The 15,836-nt window shown below is 37.4% G+C and overlaps 1 protein-coding gene across 1 annotated transcript in view; it reads left to right on the top strand.

Moving 5' to 3' along the window:
• Positions 1 to 15,836, top strand: part of PAK3 (p21 (RAC1) activated kinase 3) — a 216,630-nt gene that overhangs the window by 102,513 nt on the left and 98,281 nt on the right. The window contains exons 10-11 of the mRNA XM_033114094.1: positions 13,037 to 13,165; positions 14,021 to 14,186. Of these exons, the coding sequence (XP_032969985.1) occupies positions 13,037 to 13,165; positions 14,021 to 14,186 (295 nt within the window). The remainder of the gene's footprint in view (positions 1 to 13,036; positions 13,166 to 14,020; positions 14,187 to 15,836) is intronic.

Raw genomic sequence — 15,836 nt, 5'->3', positions numbered from 1 at the left:
AAAAACTGATTCCATTCCATAGTCTAGCAATAGTTCATTGTATATGTGTACAACCTCCTCTATATTCACCCATCCATCAACAGACACCCAGGCTGACTCCACATCTTGGCCCTTGTAAACAATGCAGCAATCATTGGATGCCTTCATCCCCTCGAAGTAGTGTTTTGGGTTTCTTCAGATAAATACCCAGAAGTAGAATTCTGAGTCCGTCTTTGCCTCTTGTTATAGCTTTTGATTTAAAGTCTGTTTGGTCTGGTATAATTATTGCTACACCAGATTTTTGTCGTTATTTCTATTTTCATGAAATATCTTTTTTTCATCCCTTTAATTTCAGTCTGTGTATTTCTTTCAATCTGAAGTGAATCTCTTGTAGGTAACATATGTAAGGGTCTTGTTTTCTTATCCATTCAGCCACCCTATGCTTTGACTGGAGCATTTACTTCATTTACATTTAAGTAATTGTTGATAGATATGTAGTTATTGCCATTTTATTATTCATATTTTTGTCTTTTTTTTTTCTTTCCGTATTAAAGAAGTCCCTTAAACATTTCTTATAATACTCGTCTGGCCGTGGTGAATTCATTTAGATTTTTCTTGTCTGGGAAGTTTTTTTTTTTTTTTCTTTTTTTTCTTTTCTTTCTTTCTTTCTTTCTTTATTTATTTATTTATTTTAAATTTATTTTTAATTTATTGGGGTGACAATTGTTAGTAAAATACAGAATTGCACACCTGAAATCTATGTAATTTTACTAACAATTGTCTGGGAAGTTTTTATCTGTTCTTCGATTTAAATGATGGCTTTCCTGGGTAGAGTAATCTTGGCTTTCTGTTCTTGCTTTACATCACTTTGAATATTTTGTGCCAATCCCTTCAGGCCTCCAAAGATTCTGTTGAGAAATCGGCTGACAGGCTTTTGGGAGCTCCCTTGTAGGTAACTAACTGCTTTTCACTTGCTGCATTTAAGGTTCTCTCTTTGTCTTTAACATTTGGCATTTTAATTATGATATGTCTTGGTGTGGGCCTCTTTGGGTTCATCTTTTTTGGGACGCTCTCACTTCCTGGGCTTGTAGATCTATTTCCTTCACGAGGTTAAGGAAGTTTTCCATCATTATTTCTTCAAATAGGTTTTCAATTCCTTGCTGTCTCTCTTCTTCTTCTGGTACCCCTATGATGTAAATTTTGGTATGCTTGATGTTGTCCCAGAGGCCCCTTAAACTCTTCTCATTTTTATTGTATTCTCTTTACTGTTTTGCTATTTTCATTTGATATTTTCTGCTACCTTATCTTCTAAATCACTGATTTGATCCTTTGCTTCATTTAATCTGTTGTTGATTTTCTCTAACATATCCTTCATTTCAGTTATTGGAGTTTTCATTTCTGACTGGCTCTTTTTTTTGTTTTCTATCTCCATTTTTATGTTTCCTATCTCTTTGTTGAAATTCTCCCTGAGATCACTGAGCATCCTTATTACCAGTGTTTTGAACTCTGCATCTGGTAGATCGCTTGTCTCCATTTTGTTTAGTTCTTTTTCTGGAGCTTTGTTCTGTTCTTTTATTTTGGACATGTTTCTTTCTCTCCCCATCTTGGCTGTCTCCCTGTATTTGTTTCTATGTATTAAGTAGGGTTACTATGCCTCCCAGTGTTAGTATAGTGGCCTTGTGTAGTAAGTATCCCGTGGGGCTCAGTGGTGCAATCTCCCTGGTCACCTGATCCCAGTGCTACAGGGGTGTCCCTTGTGTGGGTGGTGTGTACCCTCCTGTTGTAGTTGAGCCTTGGTTGCTGTTTGCAAGTCAATGGGAGGGGCTGACCCTCGAGTTGATTGGTTTTGAAGACTGTCCATAAATATAGTGGAGGAGCTGCTGTGCAGGGACTGATGCTATGGAGCAGGATTCACATTAGCAGAGCTCTTGTTCCTGCTGTGTCTGCCTTTTGGGTGTGTCATCCTTACAGGCAGCCTGGTGATGCTCAAGCTCTGTCCAAAGCTTGCCACTGGGCATGCCAGACCCAGGGCCTCCTGGTAGGGCCCCCACTACAGGCCAACTTCAGCTGCAGCCTGTGCCCTGCTCAGGGCCACCTGGCATGAGCCAGAAAGCAGTCCACAAATGGCCACTGCCCTTGCTAGGTTTGGAGGTACCTTGAGAGGCCAAGCCATGAACCAAGGCTTGTTTTCAATAATGCCAGGATTAGGGCTGCTCAGCTAGAGGTATGGGGTATGCTGAAGCTGGATGCTGCTTGTTTGGGTTTTGTGAATCTTTAAGAGGTTTTCAGAAAGTCAGCAGCATGAACCAAGACAGGCCCTTTGTACAGAAACGACACTGGAAGTGTTTTGGGTGTGCCTGAAATTTGGGTGGAGCAGGATCTCAGGGAATCACCAGGGTGGGGAGATCAGTGTTAGCCACATTGATGGAGACTGAGATATGATGCCCACCTGTATCTTAATGCTGGGTGGGGGAGAAGCACAAACAATGGCTTCTACCAGCTCCTCTATCATGGTGAAAGCTGCCCCTCTAACCCTCACCCCAAAGCCAGACAATTCAGTTCCTCCCTGTCTGTCCCTGGTGCCTTTTGAGCTGGTGCCTTAGCACTGGAGCTCAGAGTGTCTGAGTCCATCAGCGGGTAAATCTGTGCATGGGTCATTTAAGAGGAGCACCTGGAACTGCAGCCATCCTTTTCTCACTCAACCACAATCTCTGCTAGTTTTCAGAGCTAGAAATTATGGGGATTTTTCTCCCTGGAATTGGAAGCCAAGGCTATGTATCCTGGTGTGTGGCTGGGTCCCCTGGCTCCTCCAGGGAAGACATCTGCAGCCGAGATGTCCCTCCCAATTTTTAAAGATTACAGAAGAATGTCGGACCAGCTTGTTCTTCATCTCTGCCCCTCCTACTAGTCTCAAGGTGGCTTCTTCTGTATGTCCTTAGAGTTAGGACGTCAGTTCAACTAGACTTCAGGCTATTCTCAATGATGGTTGTTCTATAGTTTAGTTGTAATTTTGGTGTGGTTGTGAGAGGTGATAAGCCCAGCATTTGCCTACTCTGCCGTCTTGACTGACAATGCAACAGGCTGTTATTCTTAATAAGTAAAGTACTTCACTTGGTTCAGTCTTGTCTTCCAAGAACAAGAATTTCTTTAAGAAAGTTTATTTTTGTTTATTCTCATACTGTTTATAATAAAAACAGGAAAATATGCTCTATTTTGATATTATTTAATACATGGAAAGAAAAGTATGCCCATTCCCAATATTATTAACACAGGGATAGAGAAATATGCCTGGCCCCAGTATTATTTAACATAAGGGCAGGAAATTATGTTAATTTCAGTTCTCAGTACCAAGGACTCATGTTATAGATATATTGCTGGGTAGTTAATGCTCCCTGGCCCAACTATCATGCAAAACAAAATGTGCACTGCAGGCCATATATTCTTTCCAACAAAACAACTGATGTGGCAGCATAGTGTTTGTTTCCAGAGGAACAGAAACATCTGTCTTCTTTCTCGCCTACAAACGTTCAGAGGATAAAATCCTTCAGTTTTCCTAATAATTCCTTAGTCCACACATGGAGATGGAGAATGTCCCCCATATGAAATAAGAATAGTGAAGGTAGTAATGAATGTTAAGAAACAGTCAGTGAAATTTGCAGGTGGATCTTCTCCAGTAAAATAGCAAAAATTGAGATGTGCAAGATTACCTCTTCACCAGTAGGCACTGATTGGTCTTTGTATTAGTCTAAGGGCTGGGCCTAGAAGCCTAGACCTTGGCCCATTATATTCACCACAAGAGCCATTTTTAGATCCTCATAGGCAGTATATGCACTCTCACTTATGAAAGTCATGTGATACATTGTATCAAATATATTAAAGGGCTCTTATACCCTACTTTATATATTGCTGTAAATTTTTTTTTAATTTTTATTTTTCAATTATAGTTGAAAATCAATACTATTTTATATTAGTTTCAGGTGTACAGCATAGTGGTTAGACATTTATAAAATCTATGAAGTGTTCCCCCATAAGTCTGTAACCCACATTCACTGTGCATAGTTGTTACAATGTTATTGACTATATTCCCTATACTGTACTTTACATCCTCATGACTATTTTGTAACTACCTTGTTTTAAAGTGATTTTTAAAATATTGATTTTGAAATTGTTTGATTACATGTAACATTTAACTTACCATTAGGTATAATTTATTGGAAATCATTATGAATACTCAAGAATTGTTGCTAAATAAGACAATCTAACCTACAATTGCTTTTTGTTTTTTTTACAATTTGTTTTGATGCAATGAAATTCCTATAAACCCTAAATTTAAATGATTAGTTAAATTGAGATATACATAATAGACATTTAATTAGACATTAATTTAGATTAATGGCATTTTGGAGTTAATGGTTTATTTCTGACTTAAAACATTTTTGTAGGCCCACATAAAGCTTATTATTCCTACACATGGTTCATATTGCCTAATAGATAAAATAACTTTGTTTGCCATATAAAAAGTAGTCAGTTTATATGCATGTTCTGCCCTTTTATCAAGGAACAGGAATTAGGTGCATTTTTGATCCAGGTTGGTGTAAAATAGAGCAGAACTTTCTGGGACAAAATAATATCAAAGCAAAATACCAATAACTCAAAAGAAATTTCTCCCTGTGCCCATTGAGATGCTCTGAAGAGTTAACTTTTCACAATAAGAAACTGATTTTTTTTTAATCTGAAAACTTAATATTGTTAATATATGTTGCTATCTACCCAGCCGCAATACAATATAATAGCCCAGTTGTTTGGGCTAAATTAAGAATAAATATAGATGTATAAATGAGAAAGTCAATAAGAATTAACTATATCCACTTCAATCTATAAACCACTCAGTATGTATATCAGGGCACTTTAATATTATCTCAAATACTTTTTTATAAACTGTAAGTTGTCGTCCTTCCTACACTAGACAAACCTTCCTGGCTCTGATCAGATATGCGACTACAACTTATTATTCCACCATAGGTTTATATATGATTGTGGAAAATCTAAAGTAAACTTTAAATCATAGACTGAGGTCTTTGATGTAATAGTCTATCAGTAGGCTGCCGGTATCTGCCTCAGGAGTTTTGTTCTCAAGAAATGAAAATCCTATTTATGATTAGCCTGAGCCAGTATACCTAAAGGCATAAAAAAATAACAGATAAATAAATAAATACACATACACAAACAAAACCAAAAAATTCAAAAAAATATTTGTAATCGTGCTTTCTAACAGAAATATAATAAATTTTCTACTAGCCACATTTACAAAAGTAAAAAGAAAGGTGAAATTGATTTTAATAAAATATTTTATTTCACACAACATATTCAAAATATTGTCATGTCAACATATACTCTATAAAAAGCAATATGAAAATATTTTACGGGAGACATCATGAAAATGGCGGCGTGAGATGAGCCTCTGTAAAGCACCCTGGGAATTTACAACTAATTGAACAAAAATAACTCCACAAAGGACTCCCAGCACAGCAGACAGGCAAGACGAAGAGGCCCACTACTGAATTCACCTAAAGGTGGGCGAATAACGGGAGCGGGGGAAGAGGGAAGTGAGAAGTGCGGAGATGGAGCCGAGCTGGCGTAGGATGGAGACCTAGCTCAGTGCTCCGAGCTCGCTACATCCTGGAACTACCACAGCTGCGGAAGAGGGAAGAACTCGGACTGCTAAGGCTGCGCTTATGGCCCACAGGGCTGAGGGGGCACCATATAACACGGCTGAAACCAACACTCATGGCACAGACCTGGGAGAAAAGACTGAGGGAAGAAGGCTGAAAACAATGGTTTAAGCCCTCACTGCTGAGCAGAGAATGGAAGCCTTAGGCACTGAGACTAGCCGCCCCCTCCCTAACTTCCCAGAGATCGCACCGACCCCACCTGCCCAGTGCTAGAAGAGGAACAGTAACAGTGTCAGATCAAAAGAACAGAATATTTGCTTTTCTGAGAATTGTGGACAACAGGCACAGATTCATAGCCCAACTAGTTACGGCAAAAGGGAGGGAGCTGTGGAAGCAAGACCGACTGTGGTGGCCACTATTGCTCTGGGCTACCTCTTACAACTTACAACACCCCTGGCCCCACCTATCTGGGTGGATCCCTGCAGGAGTAAACAGAACTACTGAATCACAGGGGCTCTGAATCTGGTGCAGAAAGAGCTTTGGAACTTCAAAAGATCTCCGCATATACCCACTGGGACACTGCGACATCTGATGAACTATTAACAGAGGAGAAGCCCATCTCCCAGGGAACACCCCCATTGTGTGAGAAGCTGGAATAGTGCAGAGAAAACATAGCACTACGATGTGAGAGAGAATAAAAAGGCTGCAGTCGGAGGGAAAATAAAACATTCTACCAACAAGTACTGGAAAACAAAAGAAAGACCTCTTCCTATCAACATGTTACAGAAGCCACTCCTAGACATGTCTAGGAAGAGAAATAATGAATCAGTATTTGCCATGAATAACCAAGGCAACAAGATAGCTCAGAAAGAAAGTGAAAAGTCTCCAGAAAAGGAACTTAAAGATATGGAAATATGTGACTTAAATGACAGAGAATTCAAGATTGCAGTTCTGAAAAAACTCAACGAGATGCAAGAAAACACAGACAGGCAGTTTAATGAACTCAGAAATACAATCAAAGAACAACATGAGCATTTTACGAAAGAGATTGAAATTTTAAACAGAACCAAATAGAATTTCTGTAGATTAAGAACTCAATAGTAGAAATTAAGAATGAAATACCCAGCTTAGGTAGTAGAGTTGCCCAGATGGAGGAAAGAATCACTGACATCGAAGACAGAAACTTGGAAATTACACAGATGGAAGAAGAAAGAGACTTGGGACTTAAAAGAAATGAAAGAACTCTACAAGAACATTCTGACTCCATGAGAAAGAGCAATATAAGAATAATGGGCATACCAGAAAGAGAAGAAAGAGAGAAAGGAACAAAGAATACATTCAAACCAATTGTTGATGAGAACTTCCCAAACTTGTGGACAGAACTGGATCCTCGAATCCAAGAAGCAAATAGAACACCTAATTATCTCAATCCCAACAGGCCTTCTCCAAGGCACATTGTATTGAAGCTGTCTAAAATCAACGACAAAGAAAGAATCCTCAAGGCAGCCAGGGAAAAGAAGACAGTAACCTACAAAGGAAAGCCCATTAGATTATCAGATTTTTCAGCAGAAACTCTACAAGCCAGGAGGGAGTGGAACCAAATATTCAAACTATTGAAAGAGAAATTATGAGCCAAGAATAATGTATACAGCAAAGATATCCTTTAGATATGAAGGAGGAGTAAGATGTTTCCAGACATTCAGAAGCTGAGGGAATTTTCTAATACACGACCTGCACTACAAAAATTACTAAAGGAGGCCATTCGACCATCATCAATAGGGACAATTTGTGGCAACCAAAATATAAAAAGGGGGAAAGTAAAGGCCTGAATATGGGAATGGGTAAAGTAAGCGTGCTGAAGAAAATGGAATACTCTAAATATCAAACTTTCTTTTACAGAAACTTAAGGGTAACCACTCAAAAAAATCCAGAACTGAAATATATACTGTAATAAAAGAAGAAACAGAGGGAAAAATCATATAATACCACCACACTGAAATAACAGACAACAACAAAAAGGCAAGGAAACAATGGAGACACAGCCTTTTCAGAAAACTAAAGATAGAATGACAGGAAATCCTCACATATCAATAATCACCCTAAATGTAAAGGGACTGAACTCACCAATAAAAAGGCACAGAGTAGCAGATTGGATCAAAAAACTAAGCCCAACCATGTGTTGTCTCCAAGAGACACATCTCAGCTACAAGTACAAGCATAGACTCAAAGTGAAAGGGTGGAAATTGACACTCCAAGCAAATGGTACCCAGAGAAAATCAGGTGTAGCCATAATAATATCAGATGAAACAGACTTCAGGGTGAAAAAGACAACAGGAGACAAAGATGGACATTTCATAATGGTAAAGGGGACTATACGATAAGAAGACATAACAGTCATCAATATTTATTCCCCCAATCAGGGAGCACCGAAATATACCATGCAACTACTAACAGAACTATACGGAGAAATTGACCAAAACACAATTATACTAGGGGACTTATATGCATCATTGACAGCTATGGATAAATCATCCAAACAGAAAACAAATAACGAAATAGCAGCCCTAAATGACACATTAGATGAAATGGACATAACTGACAAATATAGAGCACTTCATCCTAAAACATCAGGATATACATTTTTGTCCAGTGTACATGGAACATTCTCAAGGATAGACCCTATATTGGGACATAAATTCAGCCTCAGCAAATTTAAGAAGACTGAAATCATTCCAAGCATATTCTCTGATCACAAGGCTTTGAAATTGGATATCAACTGCAAAATAAAGCAGGAAGAAACATAAATACATGGAGATTAAACAACATACTTTTAAAGAACGACTGGGTCAAAGAAGAAATTAGAGGAGAGATCAAAAGATACATAGAAACAAATGATAATGAAAATACATCCTCCCAAAGTTTTGGGGATGCAGCGAAAGCAGTTTTAAGAGGGATATTTATATCATTACATGACTCAGGGTAGTGAACACACAATGGGATTTATAGATGATGTAATGCAGAATTGTACACCTGAATCTATGTAATTTTACTAACAATTGTCACCCCAATAAATTTAAATAAATAAATAAATAAATAAATAAATAAATATTTGTCCCTCATTAAAAAAAAAAAAAAAGAAAAATCCCAAATAAATAACCTCATGTTACACCTTAAAGAACTAGAAAAAGAAGAACAGGTGAAACCCAAGGTCAGTAGAAGATAGGAAATAACAAAAATCAGAGCAGAAGTAAATGAAATAGAGAAAAAAAAGACAATAGAAAAAATCGATATGACAAAGAGCTGGTTCTTTGAAAAGATTAACAAAATTGAAAAACCCTTGGCTAGACTCACTAAGATAAAAACAGAGAAGACACTAATTAACAAAATGCGAAATGAAAAAGGGGAAGTTAACACGGACACCATAGAAATAGAAAAGATCATCCAAGAATATTATGAAGGACTATATGCCACCAAATTCAATAACCTAGAAGAAATGGACAATTCTTAGAAACATATAGCCATTCAAGGCTGAACCATGAAGAACTGGAAAATCTAAGGAGACCAATCACCAGTAACGAAATTGAATCAGTCATCCAAAACCTTCCCAAAAGCAAAAGTCCGGGACCAGATGGCTTCACTAGTGAATTCTACCAAACCTTCAAAGAGGATCTAATACCAATCCTACTCAAACTCTTCCAAAAAATTGAAGAAGTGACAGTACTCCCTAACTCATTTTATGAGGCCAACATTACCATGATACCAAAACCTGGTAAGGACAACACAAAAAAAGAAACCTACAGACCAATATCTCTGATGAATACAGATCCAAATGTCCTAAACAAAATTCTAGCAAATCGAATACAACAATGCACTAAAAAGATTATTTATCACGACCAAGTGGAGTTCATCCCCGGAGCACAAGGATGGTTCAACATCCGCAAATCCATCAATGTGATACATCACGTAAACAAAATAAAGGACAAAAATCATATGATTATATCAATTAATGCAGAAAAAGCCTTTGACAAGATACAACATCCATTTATGATTGAAACACTTAATAAAATGGGTATAGAAGGAAAATACCTTAACATAATAAAGGCCATATATGACAAGCCCTCAGCTAATCTCATAATTAATGGTGAAAACCTGAAGTCCTTTGCTCTACATTCAGGAACACGATAGGGCTGTCCCCTATCACCTCTGCTTTTCAACATAGTGTTGGAAGTCCTTGCCAGAGCAATCAGGCAATAGAAAGAAATAAAAGGCATCCACATTGGGAACGAAGAAGTTAAATTATCACTCTTTGCAGATGACATGATGCTATATATGGAAAATCCTAAAGACTCCACCAAAAAGCTATTAGAAACAATCAAGGAATACAGTAAAGTCCCTGGCTACAAAATCAACGTACAAAAGTCCATTGCATTCCTATATACTAACAATGAAATCTCAGAAAAAGAAATACATAAAACAATTCCTTTTGCAATTGCAGCAAAAAGAATAAAATACCTAGGAATAAACTTAACCAAGGATGTGAAGGACCTGTATGCTGAAAACTGTAAGACATTTTTTAAAGAAATTGAAGAAGACACAAAGAAATGGAAAGACATTCGTGCTCCTGGATTGGAAGAATCAACATGGTTAAAATGGCCGTATTACCCAAAGCAATACACCCATTTAATGCAATCCCCATCATAATCCCATTGGCATTTTTTAAAGAAATAGAACAAATAGTCGTCAGATTTGTTTGGAACCACAAAAGACCCCGAATAGCCAAAGCAATCTTAAGAAAAAAGAACAATACTGGAGGTATCACACACCCTGACTTTAGCTTGTACTACAGGGCTACAATAATCAAAACAGTACGGCATTGGCAGAAAAATAGACACATAGACCAATGGAATAGAATTGAGAACCCAGAAATAAAACCACATAAATATGGACAGATAATTTTTGACAATGAAGCTAAAAACATACAATGGAGGAAAGACATCCTTTTCAATAAATGGTGCTGGGAGAATTGGATAGCCACGTGCAAAAGAATGAAACTGGACTGCTATCTGTCACCATGTACCAAAATTAATTCAAAATGGATCAAAGACTTAAGCATAAGACCTGACACAATAAACTGCGTAGAAGAAAACATAGGTACTAAACTTATGGACCTTGGGTTCAAAGAGCATTTTATGAATTTGTCTCCAAAGGCAATGGAAGTAAAAGCTAAAATAAACGAATGGGACTATATGAAACTTAAAAGCTTCTGCATAGCAAAAGAAACCATCGACAAAATAAGGAGGCAACCAACTAAATGGGAGAAGGTTTTTGCAAACAGTGCCTCCAATAAGGAGCTAATATCCAAAATATTCAAGGAACTCATGCAACGCAACAACAAAAAAAACAAACAACCCAATTGCAAAATGGGCAGAGGACCTGAAGAGACATTTCTCAAAAGAGGACATACAAATGGCAAATAGACATATGAAAAAATGCTCAACATCACTAATCATCAGAGAAATGCAAATAAAAACCACAATGAGATATCACCTCACCCCAGTCAGAATGGCTGTCATCAACAAGACAAATAGTAAGAAGTGTTGGAGAGGCTGTGGAGAAAGAGGACCCCTCATACATTGTTGGTGGGAATGCAGATTGGTGCCACCGTTATGGAAGGCAGTGTGGAAGTTCCTCAGAAAATTACGAATAGAATTACCATATGACCCAACAATCCCTCTCCTGGGTATCTACCCAAAAATCTGAAAACATTTATCCATAAAGACATGTGCTCCAATGTTCATTGCAGCTTTGTTTAAGGTGGCCAAGACATGGAAACCACCAAAATGTCCTTCGATAGATGAATGGATAAAGAAGTTGTGGTATATATACACAATGCAATACTATTCGGCAATAAGAAAAGATGATATAGGAACATTTGTGACAACATGGATGGATCTTGACAGTATAATGCTAAGCGAAATGAGTCAGACAGAAAAAGCAGAGAACCATATGATTTCTCTGATATGATGTATATATACCAAATCAACAAAAGAACAAGAGAAACAAATGAGAAACAAAAACCTGATAGACAGAGACAATAGTTTAGTGGTTACCAGAGGGTAAGGGGTGTGGCGGGTGGGAGATGAGGGTAAGGGGGTTCAAATATATGGTGATGGAAGGAGAACTGACTGTGGCTGGTTAACACATAATGGGATTTATAGATGATGTAATACAGAATTATAAACCTGATATCTATGTAATTTTACTAACAATTGTCACCCCAATTAATTTTTTAAAAATAGGAAATATTTTACAATTTTATTTGTATTGCATATATAATATCTGGTATGCATTTTGCACTTACAACCCACCTCAATTCAGACTAGCCAATCATAAGTGTTCAATAGCCATGTATGGCTAGTGGCTGCCATATTGAACAGCACAGATCTATAGCATAGTTCAGTTGTTTTTAAACTTGAGTCTGTAATCAGGATCATCTGGAAAGCTTGTTATAATACAGGTTTTAAACCCCACTCCCAGAGTTTCTGATTCATAGATCTGGACAGAGCTTGAGAATTTGCATTTCTGACAAGTGCTTTGAAAATTCTGATGATGCTGATTTGGGGACCCCAGTTTGAGAACCATGGCCATAGTTCTTTCAAAATCCAGCTTTAGTAACTTACCCCTGTATTAACATGAATGATCAAGAACTTACCATAGATAATATGGTTGCCGTTGTTATTTTTGATGCTGGTCTAATTGCATTTTTTAACATTGCAAATCACCATGTACCTGTTGGTAAAGATTGAATAATTGTTTATATAGATGGGCATTCTTTTATCTTCATGTCTGTTATTCTCTGAGTGCTTCTTTCCAGGATGCTGAACAGGGAAGAAACATTTATGGGCTTGCTTGTACTTAGTGAATATTTGCAGAGCTGTAGTAATACTATGTCCATATGCATGCTCTGATCTTTAGACACAAAATAGCCCTTTTCTGGTTGACAACCTGTCAGTCAACTAATTGACAATATTCCCAGTATAAATTCAAAGCTTTAATAGTGATTAATTTGATTTTTAAAATATATTCATCGATTTCAAAAACGTTGAACTTTAAAATAGTAAATGAGTAACTCATTGTTTTCTAGCTCAATGGGAAATAAAAATATATATAATTTTTACATTTCATGCTTTTTATACCATTACCTGAATTTATCTCTGAATGTAGACAGGTCCTGACCACCAAATTGTAGATAGTTCTACTTCTTGTGAAAGATGCAGTTCCCTCCTATCCCAACATGTGTAAATATTTCATTTCCCTTGTCTTGTTTCTGAAGGAAAACAATGAGGAGTTAATACTTTGTCTTTTAACTTTGTGTTTGTCCTAAGAGTACAAAAACAGCCTCAGAGCCTCCTTTAGCTCCTCCTGTGTCTGAAGAAGAAGATGAAGAAGAGGAAGAAGAAGATGACAATGAGCCCCCACCAGTTATTGCACCAAGACCAGAGCATACAAAATCAGTAAGTCACAAGTGACTATTTCCAAATGATTCAAACAATGTCCTTTGGAACAGTTATAGAGTCAGAATCCAGTTAATCAACTAGTACCTACTGAGCATCTACTATGTTTCCAGAATTTGAGGATACAAGATTAGCACATGACAATTAGAGAATAATACCAAACGATATACAAGTAAATGCTAAGTTATAAAACTGCTGCAGAGGTTAAGATAGAGAAGGAAATCCATGTGAATCAGGTAGGAAGACTTGCATAAGCAGAGGTACCAGTACCAGAATTAGCACAGCATGTATGAGGGTCTCAAAAGAGTAGATCCTGAGAGCTTTCAAGGACAGTTTACTCGAAGCAACTTAAAGGTATTTTTTTAATAGAAATGACTTGTCTTTAAAAATCCATTGAGGGTTGGGGGGCAGGACAGGAGGAGGGATGAATACGCAGAACATAGAGGATTTTTAGGGCAATGAAAATACTCTGCATGATACCATAATGATGGATACATGTCATTATACATTTGTCCAAACCCATACCCATAGACTGTACAACACTAAGAATGAACCGTGTGTAAACTATGGACTTTGGGTGATTATGATGTATCAGTGTAGGTTCATCAATTGTAACAAATTTACCACTGTATTGAGGGGATGTTGATGACGGGTGAAGCTATGCATGTTTTTGTGTCAGAGGGTGTATGGGAAATCTCTGTACCTTCCCCTCAATTTTGCTGTGAACCTGAAATTGCTTAAAATATTTGTGTTGATTTTTAAAAAATTCTCATTGATTTAACAGTGTCTTGACTTCATACATTTTCCTCGGCTTGCTGTTTTAATTGTAGAACTTTTTTTTTTCTTTTCTTGAAGATCTACACCCGTTCTGTGGTTGAATCTATTGCTTCACCAGCAGCACCAAATAAAGAGGTCACACCGCCTTCTGCTGAGAACGCCAATTCCAATACTTTGTATAGAAACACAGATCGGCAAAGGAAAAAATCCAAGATGACAGATGAGGAGATCCTAGAGAAGCTAAGTGAGTTTTTTGCCATTGATACTTTCTTTATGGAATGGTTTCTAATAAAATTGAATGGGAATTGATCCTTTAGAAGTTTGAACCTGCTTCCATGGACTCCAGGCTCCCTGAAGTCATGAGATGTAAAGTTTGAGACTCACGATGTATTCCAGATCACTCCCTCCCCTTGCTCTCCTACATTGACAGAAACTAAATATTTTCACTTGAAAAAAAAAATCAATTAAACTGAATATTTGAGAAAATGAACTAAGCACTTTTTACTTTAAGGTTACACTCCCAAAAGGAATAAAACTATCTGATGACACATCTTATAATCATTCTCAAAAGGCCCCCAACTGATGAATCATGATAGATAAAGTCAATCAAAGCACAGCGCAGTCAATCTAAACTGGCAACCACAATAATGTAGCCTTTTCCCTTAATTTAGGAGTGTTTCTACGGGGAGAGATGGCCAGGTCAGCAAATTCTGGCAGCCTCCTTCCCATAGTGTCATTACTGTGTACATGCTTGTTCATATGCAGACCAGTTTTTCAAAACATTCTTCTTCCAATTAGCTTTCTGGGCCACAGAGATTTAAAAAAAAAGTACATTTTCTGCTGAAGAGTCAAAGATCTGTGAAATGTATTCATTAAACTCATAGTACAAAAGCATCTAACAAATTGCTAGTTATCCAAAATCAGTGCTCCCAATCTGACTAACACCTACTCATCCTTCAAAACTCAGCTCAAACTTTGCCTTCTCAGGAAAGCCTTCCTTCTCTTTTCCAGTATGAGGTAAGTACCCCTCTTATTTGCTACTTTTATGGCAGCAAATACCGCAACATACTAATCTGTCTCATAACTTCCCTTAAACTATGAACTCCTCAAAGGCAGGGGCTGTGTCTTCTTTTCCTGCATGTGCAGCTCTAATAAAGTGCCTGGTACATAAAGGCACTTAACAAATGCTTTGTGCAAAATGGATGATAAAATGAGCAAATAAATATATCTTTGCTGGGTTCCTATTTGTCTATTTTATGCCACAATCTTTGGATGAAACAATAGAAAAACAATGTCTTGCCATCAAGAAACTTCCAATTTTATTTGGAAGATAAGATTTAATAGTGTGATACAATTAGAGAACACAAAGCCATATTATATCATGATATAATATGGCTTTGTGTAATATGATTATATCATATTATATCATGAGGTGAATATATATATATATATTTACCTCAGAAAAGGAAAAGAACAGTTTGGGCAGGCTATAGGGCACAGGAAGACTGCAGAGGTTGTCATAAGGCCATTTTGTCCTCTAGGGGGACAGTTGGCAAAGTCTACAGATATGTTTATTGTCAGGACACATGGAGTGCTACTGGCATCTAGTGGGATAGATTAGGGATGGTTCTAAATACTCTATAATGTAAACAACAAGCTCCACTCGTTTCCCCTCCGCAACAAAGAATTATTCAGCCCCAAATGTCAAGAGTGCTGAGGTTGAGACATTCCGCGCTAGAGATATTTGGAAAGGCAAAGGTTTGGGTTGCAGCTGTCACTGAGTGCTCACAACTGAAATTGCTGGACTTTAACCAACCGACTTTACTGTGAATGATTAAATATGCCTCTAGTTCTAATACCAACTATTTGATGTAATAACAACAGTAATGTTTCC

The sequence above is a fragment of the Rhinolophus ferrumequinum genome, chromosome X (assembly GCF_004115265.2).
Source record: "Rhinolophus ferrumequinum isolate MPI-CBG mRhiFer1 chromosome X, mRhiFer1_v1.p, whole genome shotgun sequence".
In the NCBI taxonomy this organism is placed as follows: domain Eukaryota; kingdom Metazoa; phylum Chordata; class Mammalia; order Chiroptera; family Rhinolophidae; genus Rhinolophus; species Rhinolophus ferrumequinum.
The sequence above is the reverse complement of the archived record's forward strand: the minus strand, read 5'-3'. Positions and strand labels throughout refer to the sequence as shown.